Here is a 25,458-nt window from a genome sequence, read left to right as displayed (position 1 = left end):
TGGTGCTACACATCTTTAATCCCAGCACTCATATTATCAAGCTATCACAGGCAGTGGTGGCACACACCTTTAATCCCAGGACTCAGGAGACAGGCAGATGAATCTCTCTAAATTTAAGGCCACCCTGGGCTACACAAGAGTAAAGAGTAACAGAGCTCGTGCCTTTGATCCCAGCACTTGGGATCACACACCTTTAATCCCAGCACTAGGGAGATGGAGACAAGAGTGATATGGCTGGGCAGAGAAATGAACATAAGGCAGGAGGAGACAGGAACCAGGGCGTTTACCTCTGAGGATTTGCGGAGACAGGATTGCCTTTCAAAACCATGACATACTTCCTCCAGCAAATTCACACTTCCTAAGCCTCTCCAACTAGCGCCATCCACTGAGGACCAAGTGTTCAAATGCTTGTGCCTATGGGAACCATTTCTCATTCAAACCACCACACACCCTAAAGGGGATCTGAATACTGAAAATGTACCATAGCCTTATATTGATTCTTATCAATATAAAATCCTTGCCCCTTTCAGACCACCATGTATTCTTAATTTGTACTCGTATTCTCCTTTTATGTTGGCTGTAATGGGAGTTAATGTTAAAATCAACAAGCTTCAACTATTATCTAGTGGACATGACAATTTTTGTCCCCTAACACTGTTCTTTGTCTGTGCTTTGAGGTAGTATTGACTTACTTAATAAAAATCATCGCTATGGAAAAAGATTGACCAGAGTTCAAATTCTGGGTCCTCTGTCCTTACCTGTGTGTCTAGGCAAGTTACTTAATTACCATGTTGTAAAGAGAAGCCTTTTCCTTGCCAGCAGCTTTGGTTTATCCCCCGCCAGTCGCCTGGGCTCTGCTGTGCTGTAGTCCCCAAATAACACACAAGACACGGTATTAATTATGAAGCTGTTGGCCTTGCTTGTTTCTTACTGGCTAGCTCTGACTTAAGTATTTACCCCATAATTGTTAATCTAAGTATTTCTCTTACCGGAGAAATTTCCAGGCTTCCTACCCCATGGCGGTTACATCTCGACTCCTGTGTTTCTCCTTCCCAGAGTCCTCCTGGATTCCTAGTCCCACCTATCTTGATTCCCTATTGGCCAACAGTACTTTATTGACATATACACAGGACTTCCCCCATCACCATGTCTCTGCTGGCTCAGGGGGTGAAGTTACTTACTTCGTGGTATTATCAGCTGGTTGTAACAAGACCAAGGAAGACGTGTTGATAGATTGTTTTTCTCCTGTAACTTCAAAGAGAAGTCAAGAAGGATAGAGAAAGGTGTTGGTCTCTGAGTGGATTCTGCACCCCTCCTTCAAGAAGGACAGAGCCAGGTTGTGCAAAAAAAAAAAAGTGTTTTTCCTAACCACTCAGCCTGATCTGAAATGCTGCCTTCATGACTGGCTTTTCTACAACAGTTTGGAAGTCATTGTTACCCAGAATGTAGATACTCTATAACAGGATTTTCTTAAAAGAAGGCAGATGACAAAGATGAGATGGTAAGTAATGCAGAAATGAGCACTGTATTTACGTGTATTAGCTCTCTGAATTCATCTCTCCAGACTATTTTGCAGTCTTGATGGCTTGTCTTTAAATTTTGTAGTCTTGGTAGCTTTTCTGTCACATCTTCTCAAGAACATCTAAAATTTCTATGATCACAGCTATTGTCCAAGAATATGTAGGAGCTCAGGTTTCCCAGGATCATCTTCAGGATTCCCTCTGGCAACATAAGAGACATTGTAAAGCAAGGTCATGGTCAGTACAAGCAAGGTGAGAAGCATCTCATTGGAGGCCCGCTAACTCTCTCTCTCTCTCTCTCTCTCTCTCTCTCTCTCTCTCTCTCTCTCTCTCTCTCTCTCTCGTTTTGCAGCTGTCTGTGCTAGAGTCTAAGCTAAAAAGTTCACAGTTCTTATGTCTTAGGGTTGGTTTTCTAGACATGCTATTCTACCGCCAAATTTTAGCAACTGTCTTCTATCACACAGTTAAGGGCTCACTCCAGCAATCTCAAGTGTGTCTTCAAGTAAATGAGTCAAGCTGATATTGTTCACAATCACCAGGCCAAGTCTAGTACGGTAGGAGAAACATAGACAGGATATGCTCTTAGGATAATTCACATACTCCTTGGAGAGTAACTCCACCTCCTGATAAGAAAATCCAGATGGGGAACTGGACTTATCCTGTCTGATGGAAAGAACATATTGAAGAACCTGACCCCATATCTCTATTTACTCCTAGTACATGTGTTCACACACATGGCCATTTACTCCTAGTGCATATGTTCAAAGCTCATTGTAAATGGACTCTTCCACTGATATTTTTGTCCACCTGCAATATAAAATGTTTATTTCGTGATATCACTTTGTCTTATGAAAGGATTTCTGGTGCTGTTGGCTTTGGATCCTTGACCTCGTTCCCATGGCTCTGGGCTTACTTCATCCTTCCAGTTGCCATCCTTTAGGCACAGACTCTGACTCTGTTCACAGCATCCTGTATTTGCCCTTCTGGTTACCTCTTGCTCTACTTTCTGAGTCATTAGCACCCCATCCCTTGCAAAATCTGGCATTACCTTCACTCTGTCCACATTAATAAACACCACATACAAAGCAATGATTTGTAAGTCTGCTGTGCCATAAGGACTGTAGCACCACAGCAAGTTTAGCTCTTTTCCCACACAGAGTCCTGATCCAGTGACATTCACGCAAAAGGTCTCTTACAAAGCAGATTAAGAAAATAGACATGAACATTTAAAGGTAAACAGGGATTGGCTTTTTAGTTCAGTGATACATGTTTGCCTAGCGTGTGTAAGTCTCTGGGTTTAATTCCCTAGTACCTGAAAAAATATGCAGCCCCCACCAAACAAAACAAAACAAACAGATCAAAAACAAACAAATGAACAAACCAAAAGTGGTGTGGCATGCTGATAAAACTAGGTAGATATAATAATTCATATGCCTGTGTCACTCGTAGACCTGATCGCTGTGTTTTGTTACCTGTGTTTCTCTTCATCTTTCCTTGACTCTAACCTATTTCTTCTTGGATAGATCCAGGAACTTATGGTTATCCTTTTTGACTTAACTTTTCTACTTGGTGTTTTGACAGTGGCTCTTAGTATCGTTAATATATTAACCTGCTACTCTGTTTGCTATTGTGGGACAATTAAGTCATCTTCCCACAAGTGATCCGGATCTCCTGACACTGGCCAGAAACTATGCTTCTTAGCACTCTGTCCTTCATGGGTGCAGTGTGTTGAATGAGAAATGTCCCCATAGGGTCAGGTATTGAACACTTGGTACCCAGCTGGTGGCAATGTTTGGGGAAAGCAGTGCATTCTTACTGGAGGTAGCACATCACTGGGCTCAGGCTTTATGAAGATAACAGCCTCACCCCAGTTCCAGTTTGTGCTTTCTGCTTCCTGTTTGCGGCAGAAGATATGACATTTCAGTTTCTGCTCCAGCAGCCTGCCCTCATACCCCATTTGCATTATACACCATCTTTCCGGAACTGTAAGCAGAAATAAGTTTTTTCTTTCCATAAGTCGGTTTTGGTAATGGTGGTATAACAGCCATAACAAACTTGAATGGTGAACAACAGAATCCTTTCTACTCCCAACTATGGGAATTTAGAAGAAAAATGATGAGATGACAGGATGAGGAGAGAAAGTGGGAGAGGGTGGACATTCAGGGATGAATCGAGAAGAAGAACTGGGAAGTTTCTCAAGCTTTATTTGGGGGAACAGAGCCCTAGAAACAATGAGGGTAAATGGGAAATGGAGTTCCACAAAGAGAAGGAAGTGTTTGGGTGAGCTATGAGAAAAAGGAGAAAGAATAGATACGATATTCACAAGGAGATGTATACCGCATGTGAAGGTAGGAAAGGTGAGGGACAGGGTCATCCCAAGATCAAATTGTAAGGGTGCAGTTAAAGCAGTAACAAATGATTGTCACTAGAGGCTGCCCAAGTAGGCTTTTTTTTGCATCTGAGAAAGAAATATTCTTTTAAAAAGTACTAATGCCTATGTCTAGATCTGTGTGCATGCATGGGCATGTGTGTGTCCCGCAGAGGCTAGAAAAGGATGTCTGATCCCTTAGAGCTAGATTTAGAAGCATTTGTGAGCAGTTTGACCGTGGATGCTAACTCTGGTCCTCATAATTGAACAACAGCAAGTGCTCTTAACTGCTGAACAATCTCTCTGGCCCCCAGAAAGGTACATTTTTAAAGACAGCTTAAATAGGCATGGTGTCCCAAACCTGGAATTCCTGGACTAAGGAGGATAAAGGAGAATCTCAAGGCTGAGACTAGCTACATAGCAAGACCAAATTTCAAAAATTAAACACCCAAACAAACAAAAATAGCTATAAAACAAGCTACTCTGTTTACCACAGAAAGAAAAGTACAAATAAGAAAGCTGCACTCAGAGGACAGCATGACATTTGACATTTAGTACCGTGTGTTACATGGAGCAGGCACTCAGCCACGGTGGGACAGAAGCTCAGTTTATGCAGTACACTGAGTACCTGTGTGATGTTCAACATGACCAACCTTGGATGACCCCTCCCCCTTCCCAGGAAGCTTTTGAAACTACTCATGGCTGGGTTTTCCCTTCAGAGGTTGGGAGTTAGGCCTGGGAATTTGTAGTTTTCAGATACTTCCAGTTAACTTAATGCTTAGAGTGTGTTTATGCATTTTTTGTCATATTTTTGTTTCGTATGGTTCTTACAGAATTGCTATCTTAAATGTACATTTTGCAAATTTTGAGACTTGCTCCTTCATAAGTGACAAACAAAGTCACCTTGTATTTTTCTTCTATTCAGTCTTTTGTATTTTTCTAGATCACTGTTGGCAGGCCAAAATTTGGTATATTATATAAGTCACTGTTATTTCTTCGATGTAAATGGTTAAGTCTCTGGCCCTACTTTGAACTCGTTGCTTAACTGGAATGCTTTGGACAAAAAATAAAACAGGGAAGAGGGTAAGTTAATAGTGAATGAAGGGTTGACACTGGCCATCTCTAAGGGAATTAAAGAGATACAGACAGAACTACTAAATAAATGCTTGTTGAAAGAATACAAGAATGGATAGTTGAACAGGAAAATAGTTGTCCCGATAAGCAAAATTGTAGGGTGGTTAGTGCATGCCCAGTCCTGTTTTGTCCTTTTAAATGCAGAATTATTTTCGTTGTGGTTTTGGTTTTTGTATTTCAAGACAGGGTCTCGCTATGTAGCTCTGGCTGTCCTGGAACTCTCTCTGTAGACCAGGCTGGCCTTGAACTCACAAACATCTGCTTGCCTCTGCCTCCCAAGTGTTGGGAATAAAGGCATGTGCCACGATGCCTGGCTTGCAGTATCTCTTAAATCAGCACACTCATTCTATCTCACGGGATTATGGTTTCCCATTGTATGGATGAAGGAACTGAAATACAGAAAAATGAAGTCATTTCAGGGTAAAGCCCTGCCTACTGGTGGCACTGTAGCCAGTTCTGCATTTCATAATAGCACTGCTGCAAATCACCTAATTTCAAGCCCTAGTCAATCAGCCATACTTCCTGCACCAGCCAAGGGCAAGGCCACATCCATGCCAGCTCTGGTTTTGGTGCCACCTGCTGGTCATAGGACCTGCTTTTTATCCTACCACTCTTGTGGATCTGCCTGTTTATAACTGTGCTTCCTCAGATTCAACTAAAGGTAACAGGCGGCTCCTGCCTGGATTGGAGGTCTCCAGACTCAGTCTGAACTCATTTCTGGGGACAAGTCAAAGCAGATCCTACACAATCCCCTACCCAATGTGCAGCTGACCGAGTTTATGTGTAAGTTCATGAGATGTTGATCTGCAGTTTTCTTTTCTGTACTGCCTTTGTTTGCTTTGTGTCAGGGGAATGTTCACCTCAAAAAATGAGTTGGGAAGTGTCCCTTCTTCAGCTTTCCTAGAAGGAGCTGTGCAAAACCAGTATCAATGGTCCTGTGAACGTTTGGTAGCTTTTCAGTGAGACTCACAGGGCCTGGAGATTTCTCTTTTCATTCTGCAGGGTTTATACATTATTTCCAGATTTGTCCAGTTTGAAGTGATCCCTCTCCTCTGCCTCCCTTTGCCCTCTCTCCTTCCCTCCCTCCCTTCTTTCCAGTTTTCCTACTTTTGAATGCAGAATCTGGCTGTGCAACTCAGATGTACCCTGAACGTGAGATCCTCCTGCCTCAACCTCACCTCCAAGAGCTGGGACTGTACTTGGATCTTTTTTTGACTCTCTGGGATTTTTAGAGGACTATTGCTTAAATTTCCAAATATTTGGGTGTTTTTACAGATATCTTTCTGTGACTTGTATATTAATGTCACTGTTGTTAGGGAACAGATGTGGAGTGATTTTAACTATTCAGATTTGGTAATATTTTTACTGTCCCTTAAAAAATTCCTTTGTGCATGTTCCTGAGATACAGAAGGGACATTCTGGTGATGAAAATGTATACAAACCAAAAGGATCGAGTTGTCCTCCTTGGCAGCGGTACTTCTCTTGCTGGTCTGGTACTTCCTGACTTCCAGGATACTCATGCCATCTTTTACCCTTCCAAAGAACACAGTCTTGGCAATGAGATGAAAAACTGGGGACAATTTCTGTTTTGTCTTGTATTTGCCACAGAAAAGACGCCAAGACCTGTGGATGCTTCGGATGAAGTTCTCATCAGATTTCTCCCATAGATGGACTTGCTGCTAGTGCTGTTATGGCATGTGAAGTCACCACCCTGACACATGAATCCTGGAATAATTCTATGAAAGCAGAAATCCTTGTAACCGAATCCTTTCTGTCTCTGGTACTCACAGCATAAAAATTTTCCATTGTGTTTGGATGTTTGTCTGCAAACAGCTCAGAGGAGATGCAGCTCAGGGGCTGATCAATAGTGTTGTTAGAGAAAATGGCAAGGTTGCCTGTGACTGACAGCACACTGTGACAGGGGACAGAGGCATTTGCCACTTTGTCTGATTTTAATATAGCCATTCTAAGTTTGCGTTCATGGCTTCATAAGGAGTATTTTGCCCTCAACTTGGACATTATTTACCTATCCTTTTACCTTTGATTTATGATAATTTTTTTGTATTCTAGATGGAGTTCTTATAGACTTGTATTGGATAGCTCTCCTTTTTAAATTCAGTCTGATGCTCTGTTTAGGCAATTTGCATTTTGAGCAGGCTTTATTTATTTATTTATTTATTTATTTATTTATTTATTTATTTATACCAGGCTGAACTCAAGATCCTCCTTGCTTCTGCATGCAGGGTTTGTAGGATTTCACCACAGTGCTTTTCTGGAAATGTCCATTCAACACAATTATTGGTGTGTGTAGCAAATTAACTGCTAAAGAAATAAAACAAATGTGAAGCCTTATTTCTATTTACTTGTATCTTTAGCATTTTTTGTGCTCTTACTTTTCATAATTTGTCTTCTGTTCAAAGCACAGTCCTTAACATTTCTTCCAGTGCAGGTTTGATGGTAATGAATTCCTTCAACTTTTGTCTGAAAAAAAAAAGAGAACTCTTTGGTTCACCTTCCTTTTGATAGAGACTTTGCTGAGAATAGAAATCCAGGATGACAAGGTTTTTTTCTTTAACACTTTAACAATGACACCCCTTTGTCTTGTGTCTGGCATACTGAGAGGAAGTCCACAGTCATTCTTTGTTCCTGTTTATATGATGACATTTAGAAGACATCATTTAATGTTCTCTTCATCACTGCTTCTCAGTAAGTTAATTATGATGTGCCTTAATGAAGTTTCCTATTGGGGTTCATAGGTTTCCTGTACCCATGTTTCTTCTAATTTTCATCACATTTAGGAAAAACTGGCCATATTTCTTAAAGTATCCCACTACCTATGCCCGTAATGGGGCTCCTATTACAGATAAGTTAGACACTTGATCCTGTCCAACTGGTCAATGAAGCTCTCATATTTAGTGTTTGAGGTCTTTTTTTTTTTCTATTTCTTGTTTGGGGATATTTGATTGCACTGTGAAACTCCAAGACTGTTTTAATAAAATTAACCTTGGATCAGGGGGCGGAGCCAACAGCTAGTTGACAAGAATTAGCCGTAGAGAGCACAGAGGAACTGGGAAGACAGGAGAGACTCAGAGGGAGGACTAGGGAGGGACTTAGAGATTCATGGGCCTTTTTGGTCTGGGATGAATGAAGAGATGCTCTCTTGCTGGGTCTCTGGTCAAAAAGGAAGGTCATCTGGTTGCTTCTCAGGTTCTCTGATCTAGAAGGTTTTCACCCCAAAATCTGACTCCCGAGTCTTTATTGGTAAATAGAACAACTTAGGTAAAAACAACAATTTCTTGTTTAAGATCATTTGTACCACTCTGTCTTCAAATTCAGTAGTATTTTCTTCTGTTATGTTTTATGTGCTGCTAATAGCATATCCAGGGTCATTTTCACCTCATATATGATATCTTAAAATCTGTGTTACATTTGGTTCTTTTTCATTTTTCTACTTGTCATGGTTTTGAAGATTCTTTTTAATATTTCAAAGAATTTTAATTGAAATATAATAACTGGACACTTTTTGGAGTCTTTCCCCATTATGCCTATGTTTATTCATATTAAGCATACATGACATTTATGTTTAGTACCCGTTACATAGAGAATGCATCCTTTACATTCTAGAGCAGAGATTAGCCTGTGGGTTTCAATCCCTTTGGGGAAATGCTGTGAAATAATCTTTTTGTACACTGTAAAGATGCATCACTCAGGTTTAATAAAAAGCTAAATGGCCAATAGATTGGCATGATTTTCAGGGCAGAGAAAGCAGGGATACCATGAGCCAAAGAACAAGCAAGACATGCGGGAGGAGAGGTAACAGCCACAAGCCACATGGCAGCGCGTAGAAGAATAGAAATGGATTAATTTAAGTTATAAGAACTAGTGAGGAACTAGCCTGAGCTATGGGCTAAGCTTTCATAATTCATAAGAAGTCTGTGTCATTATTGGGGAGCCAATGGTCCTGACAAAAAAATCCACCTACAAAGAGTGTCAAGCATGTATTTCCACTTGAGACCTGATAAAGCTTAAAAAAAAAAAAGGTTTCAAACATACAAAAATGGAGCCAAACATGGCTTCCTAGTCCCACAGTCTCTCATGTGGCTGCAGTGCAGAGATGCATCTCCCTGCTGTTGCCTGTGGGCTTGAGCCACCAGTATGCCATGAGCTAAACTGCATTATGGTTTTAAGATTTTGCTCATGCAAAGGTTACAGATATGCAGTAAAGCAGGTTCAGATGAAAAAAAATGCCAAACAGGTTACAGTATGTTTAACAATGTGTGAAGGCTTAAGAAAAAGAAAAGAAGAAGGAAGCTGGGCAGTGATGGTGCACACCTTTAATCTCAGCACTTAGAAGGCAGAGATAGTCAGATCTCAGTGAGTTTGAGGCCAGCCTGGTCTACAGAGTGAGTGCCAGGACAGTCAGGGATGTTACACAGAGAAATCCTGTCTTGAAAGACAATAAAAAGATACAGACAGCCATTAAAATATCTTGAAAGTAATTTATAAAAGAAAAAATGAAGTCACCTAGAGATCGGAATTACACAGGGAGTCTGGATCCTGTATGGTGTTCCATTGGCTTTAATTTTTTTGATTGCTGATGAGAAAGCAAGTACTGCTGAGAGACACTGGATTGTAAAAACTACTAAATTAAACCAACCTGTTCTAAAAATGTCTTAACTTCAAAATGGAAGTAAAAAAATATGTCGCACTGGGGAAGACTCGTGAAAATCCTGGCTACAGACATAAAGAAATAAATCTCGAAAAACTACAAGACAGAGCAAGGTACCAAACACCAATGAAAACGTATAACCCAGGTGATCCAGTCTCTCAGAGTGTCTCTGATGCAGTTTCCTTAGAGTTCTGCATCCAGAACATCTTCAAGACTGCTGGCTGTGATGGTACAGCCTCACAGGATACTCCAGTCAGGACTTCAGAGGCAACCTGTGCTTTCCTCTTACGCTGACACTGGACCACAAATGATATAGCTATCCCAATTTCTCAGGGTCCCTTAAAGATCTGTTACCCACCCAGACAACAGGAAGTACTTTTAGGAACACAACACCCACATTCCCAAGAGGTGGGGTGGGTGTTTTGTTTTGGTTTTGTTTGTTTGTTTGTTTGTTTTTTCGAGACAGGGTTTCTCTGTGGCTTTGGAGGCTGTACTGGAACTCGCTTGGTAGTCCAGGCTGGTCTCGAACTCACAGAGATCCGCCTGCCTCTGCCTCCCGAGTGCTGGGATTAAAGGCATGCACCACCAACGCCCGGCTTGGGGTGGGTGGTTTTTGGATGGATGTTTATCATCGCTTGGGGGGTTGCTCACAAGTTGTTACTGGTCATAATCAGGGAAGAAACTAAGCAAGGAAATTATATTCAGGGATCTCATTCTGAAAAGGAAAAGGGGAATATAGAAATGATAGGATAAAAGGGTAGATTATTGTATCTATTTTAAAATATAAAAAAGCAACTATTATTCCCAAATATTTTCATTGGTGTGGATTTTTGTATACTGATACAAATTTGACATTTTTGTTATATATAATAGAATATATTGTTTTGTTGTATTATATGTTTCTATCTCTTGTTTAAGTTATTGTACCTATGCAGCTCATTTAAAAACATAAAGTTCTAGTCCTTAAAAACTATTTACAATCATATATAAATACAGATTAGTAGTTAGTCATCAATAACAATCAAATTTATAGTCATGTTAGGCATATTTTCAAGGTCAATCAGAGGCATATTTTAAATAGATGGTCTTCAAACACTTCAAAGACCTACAGAGTATAGCATTTTAATGTGTGATAACATAGGGCTTTTCATGAGAGTGAGACACTTCTGTCCCTGGCAGTACTAATGTGCTTCATAAAAGGATGATAGGCATCAAAGAACCTCTTTATGGACTTTATTACTTTCTTTATTGCAAAAGCTAGCCATTTGAGCAAGAAACTGCCCTTGCCTCGACTGCTGACAGTATGTTGTCCAAACTGGACAAGCAGGACACAAAAGGAAGTGGCTGCCAAACTTTTCCAAGACAAGATAGGACAGTCCTTCAAAAATTCCTGCTTCAAGGTAAAGTCTGTCAGATATTCTAGGCCTGTAGGCTGAAGATGGATGCCCCAATGCTACAGAGGAACCTTGGGTGACTGCCTAGACAACCGGCAGTTTCTGTCATTTCTTAGTTTTGGAAGTTGTTTGTTCTCACTTCCTGTTTACTCAGGTAATATCGTGTCCTTCTCTGATCGTTGATGGAGTTGAAGACTACATAGTTATAGTTTTCCTTAGTTATGACAGAAGGTAGATTAGGCATAAAACTTTGGAATCACAAAGATTAGATAAATAGTAAAATATTTTCTCTAATTTTCTCAATCACAAATAGCCTGGATATTGTAACTATAATTCTTGCTTAATAACTGTTCTGTTATATGCAGTTTTACTGTGTTAAAAAAAACCCTTCCTCTTAAATTAGACAAAAAGGGGGAAATGCTGTGGAAGAGTCCTCTGTACACTGTGAAGATGCATTTTTCTCATTGTTAATAAAACCTGACAGGCCAGTAGCCAGACAGGAAATATAGGTGGAATTGCCAGACACAGAAAGAATCTTAGAATAACTTAAATGAAAGTATCTAGAAAGTATGGGTAAAGATTTATAAGAGGCTGATGGAAGACAGAGAATAAGACTCAGAAAAAGAATGTAATGATACTTTGATCTCATCTTTTCCAATACTGCTCCTAGGAATGGTGGAGGAGATAGTTTATTGTAGATAAAAGGGAGAGCATAGTTAGAGACAGGGACATTGGGTGAAAGACCCCTACCCAGGGCCTCCTAGGAAAAGAAAAACAAGGCCAGGCCGTTGCCTAATGAAAAAACCCAGACCAGGTGCCTCACCCAGCTGGCAGGATGTCAAACAGGATCTGTGGTCACCAGAGCAGTCATGGGACCCGGATAATAATTGCTGAAGCATGCCAGGGTCTTTTATGTGGCAATACCAGAACACCTAGTCCTTGGCAACTATCCCTGCCCCCAGTTGTGTCTATGATCACCATAGTAGTCATGGGACCAGGATAATAATTGCTGAAGCGTGCCGGGGTCTTTCATAAGGTAATACCAGGAAACTTAGTCCATGGGAACTACCCCTGCCCCCAAGAAGAGCCAATGAAATGCCTGTTGCTATGCTGATACTTATGTAACCATTAAAACTCTATAAATATTGTGCTCCCTGCAAGCCCGGTATGCTCTGCACCCGAGTTGCAGTAGCATCCGCAGGCGCCTGTGTACTCAATAAATCACCTCTTGCATTTGCATCCGGTGGTCTGGCCCCAGTTCTTGGGCAGAGGGTTCGGTTCAGTACCCGGTGCTTTGATGCCGAGGTCTTTCATGGGGAAGAGTCCAGAGTGGACATGTCCCTAAGCTCTGTGAGGAGGGGGGAGGGGAAGGAAGAGGGGAGAAAGAGGAATCCGGTGCAGCAGCCAGGAGGCCCAAAATACAAAGAGAGAGGGTAACCAAACTGGTGGGATTATATTGGGAAGAAGCAGCCCAGCCTCCTGGGCTGGAGAGTTCAGAGTAGGGAGTGGGGTATGCCAGTCAGGAGGGCCCTGTAACAGTAGGGATGGAGGGATGGAGGGAGAACCTGGGGGCCAGCATCTGTGTTGATATATTAAATAGGGACCTCAGCCACTTGTCCCAGGTTTGAGACCTAATGTCCTAACTTTTTGTTGATAATCAGTGACATGGATTCATGTGTAATCTTCTCTATGATTACCTCCTGTTGACACTGGGTTGTCATTGTTGGGGATGGGGGTTGTCAAGGCAGCTAGAATGCTGGCCATGTCAGAGAAGAGCAGGCTGTTTCTCTTGCTGCTCAGGCTCTGCAGGACCCTTTGAGACTAGGAAAGCACAGGCTGCATTTTTGGAGCAACTATAAGGCTCGGCCACCGTGACTACGTCAGGTGGCCTATTTGAACCCTCAGGGAGGCAGATCTTGAGGGAGCATCTGGAACTGATACTGGATCAGTCTGAATTGACTTGACGTCTGCTGGGACAGACAGACTAGGGAGAGGAGGTACAGTTAAGGAATTTAGGGGAAATTTTTTATCTTGGATCTACATTTGAAACTCTAGACACAAACTCCTGGCAGTTGGGTGAGGAGAGACCCAAGACCAGTGAAAGGGGGAGAGATCCCACCCTCAGGAATTGGCAGTAGGCAGGAAAGCTTAGACTGTTGGTTTACAGGAGTGCTTATCCAAAATCCGTTTGACCTGCCAACACTATTTTTTACATATATTATTTTTTGAGAATTTTATACATAAATACTGTATTTATATAATCTCCCCTCCATACTTCCTTCTCCAACTGCTCCCATACGCCCCTCCACTTCAACTTCATCACCTCTTTCTTTTAATTATTACTGTCACATACCTACCTGGAGATAATATATATATATGTATATATATTATGTATACATAATTTATATATATATCTCCTGCTGAGTCCATTTAGTCCATTAGTGTTGCTTATACATATATGTGTTTAGGTTTAAGGCTGGCCACTTGCAATTGGATAACTTTTCAGGGGTTCATCCCAAGAGAAGACCAACTCTTCATTCTTCGCAACAAATAATCGCCTATTCCTATTCATTTTGGGATAACAACTGTATCATTGTGCAGGTCTTGTTTAGGTGGCCATATTGTTAGTATTGCATGCACACAGCTCCCCGCCATATACAGAAGACTACCTTGTAGCAGATGTCCTGGTCTGCAGGTTCTTACAATAACTCTGCCCCATTTCCACAGTGTTCCTTGAGCATTGGGCGTCATTTGCTTTGTTTTTTACATACAACATCAAAAAAGTCGAATTATGACAATGATGATGTGTATCTTAGCATCTGAATATTTCACCACCTACAATTGTGCTGCTGTTAAATCTTTATCATGCTGACATGATTTATTTATATTACTCTATTTATTTTACTTTACCCTTCTATTTATTGTACTCTGAGATTTTATTAACAATGACCACTAAATTATATTAGATGTCTTCTCAGGGTTTTAAAAATAGGTAATGACTTGTTATTTCTCTTTTCATTTGTTGATGCAATTCATTTTTAGGTAGATATCCCATAATCCTATTTGTTGTGTTTTTATATACTGCTAAATTTTCTTTGCTAATATTTTAAAAAATGCTTTCTAATCTACATCCATAAATGCAATCATGGTGCATCGTTTTTTCTTGATCACATATCAAGTTTCAGTGTTAAGTTTATGATTGTTCCATAAAGTGCAGCAGAGAGCTTTCCAAAAATAAAAACTGTTTATATTCGGGAAGATTTCTCAGATCAGCGATTTTCAAAGTGTGGCCGATGTAGAGGTGGCTGAAGTCAAGGCTGGTTTTACAATAATGGACACCGTTTGCCCTTTTCACTCTGTTTGCCACTTTCACACTGGAGGCACCAGAGCAACTGCTGCACACAGCTCTCCCAAAACTCTCACTCTCCACTGCCATGCGCACAAAGGAAGTTAAAATTCTAGTTGCACTTAAAAAGCTTTAGTAAAGCAGTAAGATTTATTCATCTCATTAAATCTTGACACTTGAGTAGGCATCTTTTTTGATATTCTGAATGATCAAACACAGCATGATGAATTCCCGGAGGGGAAGCATCATGAGACTCAGTTGCATGCCAAATAGCCTCTTTTCTCACGGAAAGAAGAACCGTTAGAGAACTATAGCTCTCAAACTTGGATATTTGGCAAATGTTTTCTCGCAAAAGAACAAAATGGCCCTGTCACGTACGCATTCACCAATATTTGTGACAGGTCATAAAATGTGAGCCATGTGTGAGATGAGCATTTTGGAAAGGTTTATCAGCCTCTACGAGCTTGATGTCTTCCTACTCTTTAAAAAGTTTCTGGGTCTGGGGATGTGGCTCAGTTGCTAGAGTATTTCTCTAGCACGCACAAAGCCCTGGGTTCCATCTCCAGCAATGTGTAAACCTGGGCATGGTCGTGCACACCTGTGACCCCAGCATTTGGGAGGTGGAAGCCGGATGCTCAGAAGTTCCAGTTCATACTTATGTACATAGTGAGTTCACCTCCGGCCTGGGACACACGACACTATATGGGGGGGGGTGTTCTGATGAGAAATGGTGATATTAATGAATGTGGTTTTAAAGTATATAATAAAAGTGGCAATGTTTTCCAAATGACCAATGTATGATGTCACAATATCCTGAATGAGAAAAAAATTCCATTCAAAGCTAAGATAAACCAGTAGGTTTTTAATGTAGCAGAGTGAATAGTTCAATTCCCTGTGTAGATGTGTGTATGTGTGTGCATGTACCTGTGTGCATGTGTGTATTCCTCTGTGTGTGTGTGTGTGTGGTATGTGCATGTGGAGACCAGCAGATAACTTTGAGTGTCATTCTTTTTTTTTTTTTTTTTTTTTTTTTGGTTTTATGAGACAGGGTTTCTCTGTATTGTTTTGGAGGCTGTCGGTCCAGCCCAGCCTCGAACTCACAGAGATCCGCCTGCCTCTGCCTCCCGAGTGCTGGGATTAAAGGCATGTGCCACCACCGCCCGGCTTGAGTGTTATTCTTTAAGTGCCATTCATGTTTCTTTTTGAGTTCATCTCTTGCTTACCTGTGAACTACCAAGAAAACTAGGCTGGCTAGCCAATGAGACCCAGGGATCTACCTATCTGCTTTTCCAGCACTGGAATTACAGTATGCACTACCATGCCCAGCTTTAAAAAGAGTGTGTGTCGGGGAGGGGTACTCTGGGGTTTGAATTCAGGTCTTCTTGCTTGTATGCCAAGCACTTTATAGACTGAGCTATCTCTGCAGTCCTGCAATTGACATTTGAAAAACTATTGCTGCTTAATCAGGGGAGTGTTATCAGAAAGAGTAGCCACAAGGATCTACTTAAGATACTCTTCCTTTTCCAAATTCCTTCTTTCTTTGAGGTCAGATTTTTTTTAGATAGTTAGCCAAAATAAGATATTACACTTAATTGAATTCAGAAGTAGAAATGAAATGCTATTTTTTCTACTAGACATTAACCAGGTGTTAAACAACATGAAACAGGGCCACTCTGCTCACTGAGCTTTTGAAAATGTAATTATTTCTAAAAAAATGCTTACACATTGTACACTTTATATATTTATACTCTAATATATAATATGTTTGCTGTATTTCCAAATGAAGTAATATTTAATTTATCTTTTGACTGATACCTCTACTCACATAAACAAAGCCTTTGTCAATGTTTTTAAGACCAGAAAGAATGAAGGACACTAGAAAGTCAAAAAACAAAGGGTTTATATAATGTTAAAGTTACCTATTGAAGATCATGTCAATCTCAATAGTGAAAAATAGGGATGGGGCAACTTTTTAAAATGGGGTCCCAATCACCACTCTTTCTTTTGCTTTTGTAATTGTTTGGTCAGTTCCATAACTTACATTTTCGGCAGGAAATTACCTGCTCTGAGATTTTCAAGTTTGTGATCAGGGGGCTACAGGAGATTCCCTTCACTTTAGAAGCCCTGGTCATTGCCCTGTCTTCTTCCTGATCTTGACGTTTTCTCTCTGGAACCCCCTATTTAACTGATGGCCGACAAGCTGCTAGGACAACATTGTAAAAGCTTTTGATGAAGAGAACAGGAGACAGGAGTAGACAAGAACGGTCTAGAAACAAGCGTGGGCAGTGGTCTATAGATTGCCCCTCATCTGATAATTTTGAATATTCAAGAAAACACTGGGCCAATCAGCAGGTGTCTCAGTGTGGGCTTAGCAAGGAAGACTGGTATCTGTAGATTCTCCAGCCCTGTCCTGCCCAAGATCTGCTTCTTGCCTTCTAGCATTCTTAAAGATTCTTAAATTCAATCTTGTTACCAGCCTTGGCTCTAGGATAGGTCTGACTAACAATCTTCACAGACATGCCCGATCTAAAAACTGCAAGGACAGTTTTTTAATTTCCTGTGTCTCTTGGTCAAAGCATTTCTTCACTTTAAATGGCTGTCGTTTCTTAGGCAGCGCCCTTGGAGTACCTCACAGAGGAAATGAGGAAGGCAGGGTTTGGCAGAGGAGTGAGGTTGTGATCCTTTGAGAAAACTTTACACAGAACTAGAAAGATGTGTTAGATTTTCTCAAGTTGAAGCAGTGAGGTGAGGCCTTTACATTTCCACATTAGCTATTGATTGGGATGGGTTGCATGACCAGATGGGTGCCTGAGGGCTGGGGCAAACTTGTGAAGAATGCTGCTTGTGCCTTCAGCAAGCCCTATTCCCAGAAGGTGGAAGAGGGACGTTTTGATCTGAAGAGAGAATCAGGGCAAAATACCACAATACTCACAACAAACACATCGGTTGTAGGATGCTTCCTGGTTTCAGAAACACTACAGCATGAAGACTTAGTTGTGGTTTTGGAAAACCAATGCAAGCCATAGACTAGGAAGATCAGAGTGGAAAACCAACAACCCAGAGGCCCCAGGGTTTGTTTTTCACTGCCTGCTATTCAAGTTTCTTCTTGTAAACCCATCTTACTCTTCTTTTGCGACATTTCAACTTTGTTTTAACAAAACTGTTTCCAATTTTCTAGTAACTACACCATTAAGAAAGAAAGATAATGCCTAGTGTTGTGCTGGAAAATCTTTAATATTTGTTCTCTGTGCAGAAGTGTGCACATAAATACATACACTATTTTGCTGATGCAAAGTGTGTGGAGGACACAATTTATAAATAACAATAAAACACGCGGTACTCTTTACTGTAAATTCCACACATCTGTTTGTTTCCATTTGATTTTCACAGAAGTCTTGTGTCCCGAGCTACCATATGGTTGTAACTGATGAACAAGCCCAACTCTTACATGAATGCTGGCTGATATTTTTATTTAGACTAATGAATAAGACAAAAGTGAAACAATGAAGACGTCTGTCAGAACCACACTTGTCAATGTCGTGGGAGACTAAGGCATCAGACAGTGGTCTTCACATACTCAGAAGAATGTTTTCTGTTTGTGCCTTGTTTGTATGCAATGACCACAAACTGGCTTTTAACTTATTTTGTATCGATGGTCAGCCACTACAGAGAGATGAGATTAGCTCCTCAGGCAATGCTCAGCAGGGGCAGGACATGTCTGTTTGTCACAGCTAGAGAGTGGGATGCCACTTACTGATCGATTCTCTGAGCACGGACCAGAGACTTCCCTCCCACAATGAAGAGTTGCCAAGGTTGAGAAATCCTAACCTCTATTATTAATTCTATATCCATTTTTTGCATATGTGAGTGCGAAGGGGCATCCTGTGTGTGGAGACTAGAGGTCAATGTTGGGTATTTCTGTCTATCACTCTCCACCTTATTTTTTGAGACATATTCACAATTTTTTAAAATTTACACCAGCAACAAAATGTTAGATTAAGCATTGACTTGTACTATTTCCCAATTTCTCCCTCTGTGGTTAGTGTTCTGTGTCAACTTGCCTGGCCTATGAGATGCCCAAATAGCCTATAAACCATTATTTGTAGATATGTCACAAGCATCTCATGTCCTTGGTTCCTGGAGTTCCTGGCTCTTCAGTCCTTGGCCTTCAGGGCTTGACCAGCATAAATTCTCAAAGCTTCAGACCAAGTTACAGAGCTAGGTTTCCTAGTTCCCCAGCTTTCAGGTTGCCACAAGCATGTAAACCAATTCCTGCATGAATCTCTTTCAGGTTACCATAAGCATGTAAACCAATTCCTGTATGAATCTCTTTCAGGTTGCCACAAGCATGTAAACCAATTCCTGCATGAATCTCCTCTTCAGGTATCGATGGTTGGGCTTAACCATTTTGGACATTACACAAAAGCAGTAGAAATTATATTTGGGATTTTGATCTTCTCCCCAGGTTAATGATACCTGGTAAGACACTATCTTGAGATTCTGGTTCCCCCCTCCCCCTTTTTTAAATTTTAAATTAGAAACAAGCTTGTTTTACATGTCAATCCCAGTTCCCTTACCCTTCCTTCCTCCCCTGCACCCCACAGACCCCTATTCCATCCCCTTTCTGCTCCCCAGGGAGGGTGAGAAATTCCATGGGGGATCTTCCAAAGTCTGTCATATCATTTGGAGCAGGGCCTAGACCCTTCCTCTTGTGTCTAGACTGAGAGAGTATCCCTCTATGGGGAGTGGGCTCCCAAAACCCATTCGTGTACTAGGGATAAACACTGATCCACTACCAGAGGCCCCATAAATTAACCAGATCTTCAAACTGACATCCTCGTTCAGGGGTCTGGAACAGTCCTATGCTGGTTTCCCAGCTATCAGTCGAGGGTCCATCAGTTTTTTACAGCGTACTTACTGTGTGTGTATTGCTAAGCAGGTGTTTGTGAGGTAGGTGTAAAAGATTTTCAAATTATGCTATTCTTGATGATCATGATGCTTACTCTTCACCCTTAACTTTACCGGATTTACAATCACCATGGAAACACATCTCTGGGTGTATCCATCAGATTGTTTCTACAAAGGGTTAAGTGAAGAGGTATGGTGTAGCCTGGCTGTGGGGAGTACCATCCTGTGTAGTGGGGGACTGAAGCCCTGGCACTTGCCTCTCTTTACTTTCTAACTGCAGATGCCCTATGACCAGCTGTTTCATGCTTTTGCTGCCATGCTTTCTGCCCATGGTGAGCTGTATCCCTTCAAATTCTAAGCCTAAATAAAATCTTCCTTCCAGAAATTGTTCTTTGTCAGGTCACTGGTTGCAGGAACAAGGACAGCAACTAATACAGTGGGTTTATTGAGCTATGGCCTCCTTGTGATTAGAAGAAAATAGATACTATCTATCCATATATATCATGGTGGGTCTGTTCTTCTGGAAAACATAGAACTGGTTCAGTCTTTGGCTGATTTCAAACTACTAATATGACATCGTCAAGCAAGGAGCTGGTAAGAGATCTCCACCTCAAAGGTACAGATGTCATAAACCCAAGAGCACAATCAGAAAAATCGTGGGTAGGGAATAGGTTCTGTGTACTTGCACTTATAATATTTAATTGTAGATAAATTTCTTTATTTTTAACGAGAGCTATGCTTAACAACTGGTTCACACAATTATTTAACAATCTCTTGTGGATAAGTATCAACCAGTCTGGTTCTAGCATGCCACTGAAATGTCTATCATTCTCAAGCTCACATATTTATTTCCTGAGCCCTAGAGAGATTGATGAAATACTAGTTTCTGTTTCCTAAAGAAAGGAGAAGGGTCTCTGCCCTGGATTGGATTTTGTATCTGCCCATAGTTACATTTAACAAAACATCCATGTAAATGCGACTGGACCCAAAAGGAGCCTGACCATTTCCCATTGGATCATTGGACATCGCACTGGAGAGAGATAGGACCCTAACATGGTGACCATGACAGTGTTGCAAGTACATAGACACACAGACACGTGCTTCCTCCTGTCTTCTATCCATCAAGGTAGGACACGGACCTTGTTTCTGATTTCCCTTTTGCAAATGTGAGATTTTGAAACAACAGACCACCAGTAATCAATGTGTGGTCTGTGGGTTAGCAGCACCTGTCTCACTTGGAAATTCTAGAGTGTGGAAACCAGCAGTTTAGAATTACAAACACCCAACAGGTCATTACGCGGCATGCTAAAGATTGAGACCAACTATGCATAATTATTTATCCCTTCTTTTTAAATATTCATGTTTTATCCATTAGAATCACAACGAAACAAATTTAGGTCATCCTGATAACAATTTGGTATTTCCCTTTAGTCTCCAGAGCTGGCAGATAATTTCTTAGGATGCATTACACCTCCCAAAAATAATCTCATCAACCATGCATTGATTTATATTTCTTCAGCTTTCACAAGAGGGATGTTCTGAAACTCTGTGGCTACTATGGCCCACACACACCACACAATTATAAAGCCTGACTATCTAAGCTTCCAGGGCCTGCTCTGTGCTTTCTAGGCTCACTGGTCCTTCTTCATGGGTAGGAGCTATGCTTTGGGACTTGGTTTTGGGCTCTAGCACTTAGAGGAGTGGAGAGATCATATCAGTCACCGGAGGATTCAATGGAATGGCCATGAGTACTTTGAAATATTATTTCCCTAACCCCCTTGCTGACTTGTATAGGGATTACTTAAAACTTATTTTTAATTTCAAAAGTAGAAAGATAGAGGGAAGCTATTAAAAATGTCAGTAATCAAAGAGGATATGACTGATAACTGGATTTTTTCCAAATTAGGGAGTTTGTACCAAATTCTGGCATAAAGAAGGTGCTTATCCTTACCAGTGGGTTTACTATGTAACAACTTCATGTGGCACATTTCCTCCTAATAACTTTTTTGTTTCTGTGTTTTTATTATACATTGGAGATTATTTGTTATATTTACTTACATTTTAACATTTATTTATTTGTTTGTGAAGGGACAAGTGTGTGCCATGGTGGTGGTGGTGGTGGTGGTGTGTGTGTGTGCGTGCGTGTGTGTGTGTGTGTGTGTTGAGGTCAAAGCATGACTCTTGAGAGTTGATTCTCTATCACCCTGTGGGAAGTCAGTTTGGAAGGCCTGTACACAAGCACAGCAGCCTGGTAGGCTATCTTGCTGGTCTTATAGGCTATACTTACACATTCATTATTCTACTTTTAGAAGAAAACCTACTATGAGCATTGCTATCGTTCACTATTTTTTGAAATGTAGTTTCATATTATTCATTTGTGTCTATGCCCTATAATTAACCATTTAGGAATTTTGATTTTTAGCTAATGTCTCACTTTTAAAATCCCATTTCTGGTGGAATATTGCACATATTTCCCAGCAAGCTGGATTGATACATCCCTTTCTTGTAGTGCTTCTAAGTGCTGCCGGACATCTTTCCCTTCTTCTACACTGTAGTTTAAATTGTCCATTGGTTTCTCCTTCAAGAACTCACTGCTTTCATTCTATGATCTGACACCCTCATCATGATTTAATATACGTTTGCATAAACATAAAAACCAAAGTTAGAAATTGAAAAGGAACTAGTACCTTTTGTTACTAGTACTTTTGCTACTAGTATACCACTAGAGTCCCATTCGGCCAGCGAAGGTTTGTGTTATCTGTGAACTCTCACACTGTTAGTATCAGCTATGGCAACACTTCCGGCTTAGGGGTTATAGTCTCTAGTTCCTAAATGAAAGGGATGCTGTAAATGGTTTGACCCATGGCAACAAATATTCATACAAGAATGTTTAATCCAAGGACATTTATTTTGTGACATACCTTGAGTTTTTAAACCTCTAAAAATCAACAAAGTGGAAAGATTCAGGCATTATTCTGGCCTGCCCCTATCACCTGTTAGAATGTATTCAGGCAATACCCTGGTCATCCCAGGGTTCCGTGACTACAAGTCTGCACGCAGGTGCAAAGGACCCCTTTAAAAGACAGACCACTTACCATCTCTCTTTCCCCACTCTCTTTCCCTCTGTTCCCTGAGGCAGGCAGGACCTTTCCTGTCTCCCCCTTCTCATCTGTCCTCCCTCTGTCTGTGTCTCTTTTCTCTTTCTCGCTCCCTCTCCCTTTCTAATAAAACTTCTCACTAAGCTCTGTCTGCCTGGCGTGTTTGTCCCCTGCCTCGGTCACCCTCACCTACCATGGAAACCACTAAGGTTCCCCAAGTGTCTTGTCATAGCACAAGGCGTCTTAGATTGGAATATGAATTTACCTTCCCATGTTGGCTTGTTCCCGGCAGAAGTCAGGCATCTCTTACTTTTTAAAAAATTATCACAATTATTCATTTATTGAGCATTCGAATGCACCTGTGTATTTATACACAAATGTGTGCTGTGATATGAATGTTGACAGAGGACAACTTTGGGAGTCAGCTCTTTCCTTCTACTGTGTGGGTTTCAGGGACTGAAATCAGGTCATCAGGCTTGGCAGCAGGTACCTTTAGCTGCTCAGCCATATTGCTGGCCCTCTTTTAGATCAAATATAACCCTATCGCGCGCATACACACACACACACACACATTAAAACTTCCTAATTTGAAAATGAGCAATCCTTTCAGTTTTTTTTGATAAACCATCTTACCTATAGTCAAATTTGAATGGTATTTCTTTTTTTTAGAATAAGAAAAGTCAACATAAAATATTGTTGAATTATGATAACTAAAAATAAAAATGCTTTCATGCCATGGAACCAAAAATAAATACATTATACATGGCTCTAGGATTAAAAAAAACTCTACCAAGTATAGTGGTGCACTCTGAAGTTGGGGCAGGACGATTCCTTTGATATCAGGAGCTACATCATAATCAAAATAAAAACAAACCAGAATAAAATTTCAACATTTTTTTTCTTGGATTGGGTTTTAAGAAAGAATGATTATATTTCCAATATATCACAGAACATCTTGAATGTTGAATACGTAAGTAGAAGGTAGAATAAATTTACAGGACATTGCAACAGACAATTAATGAACACTGCCATTTTGAAACTAGTATTATTCATGTTTTTCTCATTCTGTATGTTCACCCTCTTGGCAAGCCAGTAATGTGAGAAAGTATGAAGCAAACTTCTAGTAAAGATCTTGCCTTACACAACTGAGATATCCTATAGGGAGGCTTGCGGGGCAAACTAGCAGGTTCAAATGAGCACGATAACCATTAACAAGGAGACAAACCGACATGGACTCCTGGCTTTTGTTCTTTTCTGCCCGTCTACCAAAATCACAAGTGAGTAACCGGAGGGTGCCGCTAGGGGGCAACAATACTCAGCTGCTTCGCCGGCGTTAGCTGGGAGGGTGAGGCCTCTCCCTTCCGTCCTCTCCTTCATCTGGACTTCCGCCGGAAGCGGCTCCGGCAGTTGTTGTCTTCTGATGTTTGGGGTCCGGTTGTGCAGAGGTTCGTCCCGCCTGGCGGGGTGAGGTTGCCGTGGAGGAGCAGGAACGCCGAAGTGCAGCCTAGACACTGGCAGCGAGATGGACATCCTGAAGTCAGAGATTCTGCGGAAGCGGCAGCTGGTGGAGGACAGGAACCTGCTGGTGGTGAGGTCCTTTGGCTGTGGCGTTTGGGGCTTGAGGCTTGTGTCGCTGTGCGGGGAAGGGTGTCGGGTGAGAGAAATGATACTGAGAGGACTTGGGGCGGGCGTGGGGTTCACAGATCTGCCACACTGTCCTGGGGCAAGTTTGCCAGCCCATAGCAACAGTGGATTTGAACCTTCGTCTGGGCCACTTCAGCGCTTGCTGTCCTACCCAATGCCTGCTTTCATAGAGTCATGAAAATAATTTACTGGTCTTTAGACCTTCCAAATCATGTTGCTGAGAGTCAGTACGCTTTACTCCTAAGTAGTCTGGCACATGTCATAGAGTTCAGTGCGTATTTGTTCCTCTTTTTGTACGTGCGAAGGGCTGCATGCATCTTTAAGTTTGCTATCCAGTGATTTTTGACAGATGAAAACACCTGTGTAACCCAGGCTCCACGAGGGGCTAAAATAGCACCTTCCACTCTTCTAGTCAGTCAGTTCCTGCCCTGATTAGCCACGAAAGCCGCTACTGCTCTGGTGTCTTCCCATCTCGATGTACGTTTTTATAGGGAGCCTCATTTGATCAGAACGTTTTGAATATTACTCATTTTGCTGCGCGTATTTTTTTTTAATTTCTGAAGTTGCATTCTGTCGTCTGAATAGACCCAGTTACCCATTCTCCTGGTGGTGAGTATTTGAGCTGTTTCTAAGATTTGGTTGAGCAAATTCTGAAGCTTTGGGAAGCTTTGTTTTCCTCTCTCTTTGGAACTGCTAGGCTATAGAGTGCATGTATGCCTAGTTGTAGAAAATGCCCCTGCTTTTTCTTTCTTTAACATCGCTCTGTCATGTTACACATCGTGAGCAGGGTCAGAGTTGGCCTGTCTGCACTCTGACCAGCAGGTCATGTTGCCAGCTTTCTCAGTGGAGAGCTATCTGTGTGGTTCTTACTTACATCTTCTTGATAAATCATATTAAGTACCTCTGATGTATCTTTTGTGAAGTATTAAAACTGCTTGCAAATTTAAATTAGGTTAGTTTTTTATCAATTATCTGGACTCCTTTGTATGTCTCACCACTTTCTTTTTTAAGTATATGTCTTGTGGATATTTTCTTCCAGATAGGGCTGTTATTTCACTAATAGTTTTCTTTGATGAATAGAAGCTGTGTGTGTTTGGGTCACAGACGACATTTATATTTATGGGTGGGGAGAGTATGGCAGGGGTCCTTGGGCTTGTCAACCACAAGGCAGTCAGTATAGATTGGAAAACAGCCAGGTAGGACGTGTATAGGGGGGATGGTCAGGGACCAGAGAGATGAACATAGATGCTAGCTAACGCCAGTCCTCCAGATGGACGACAACACCGGGAATCTGAGTAGCGGTGTGCCCACACACACTCAGCGTGTGCATGAGTGCGTGTGTATTTCAGCTATATCCGGAAACACTCTCCCAGGCCC

At 41.3% G+C, this 25,458-nt stretch overlaps 1 protein-coding gene and 1 long non-coding RNA gene across 3 annotated transcripts in view; one reads left to right on the top strand and one right to left on the bottom strand.

The window, feature by feature from the left end:
* Positions 1–1,515: 1,515 nt before the first annotated feature.
* Positions 1,516–12,349, bottom strand: LOC121143449. The gene is made up of 3 exons (XR_005880631.1): positions 12,311–12,349; positions 7,416–7,503; positions 1,516–1,721 (listed from the first exon to the last, which is right to left on the bottom strand). It is a non-coding gene; the product is annotated as an uncharacterized LOC121143449 (long non-coding RNA).
* An 11,467-nt stretch (positions 12,350–23,816) lies between these two features.
* Prpf18 (pre-mRNA processing factor 18) overlaps positions 23,817–25,458 on the top strand; it is a 32,788-nt gene continuing 31,146 nt past the window's right edge. The window contains exon 1 of one of the 2 annotated variants that reach the window (XM_040755501.1): positions 23,817–24,025. In XM_040755501.1, coding sequence (XP_040611435.1) covers positions 23,960–24,025 — 66 coding nt within the window. In that variant the 5' untranslated portion in view covers positions 23,817–23,959. The remainder of the gene's footprint in view (positions 24,026–25,458) is intronic. The other variant, XM_040755502.1, reaches the window with a different exon arrangement.

Source organism: Mesocricetus auratus, unplaced genomic scaffold (genome assembly GCF_017639785.1).
Source record: "Mesocricetus auratus isolate SY011 unplaced genomic scaffold, BCM_Maur_2.0 Super-Scaffold_100013, whole genome shotgun sequence".
Lineage (NCBI taxonomy): Eukaryota > Metazoa > Chordata > Mammalia > Rodentia > Cricetidae > Mesocricetus > Mesocricetus auratus.
Note: the sequence above shows the minus strand (reverse complement) of the source record. Positions and strands in the feature narration are given on the sequence as shown.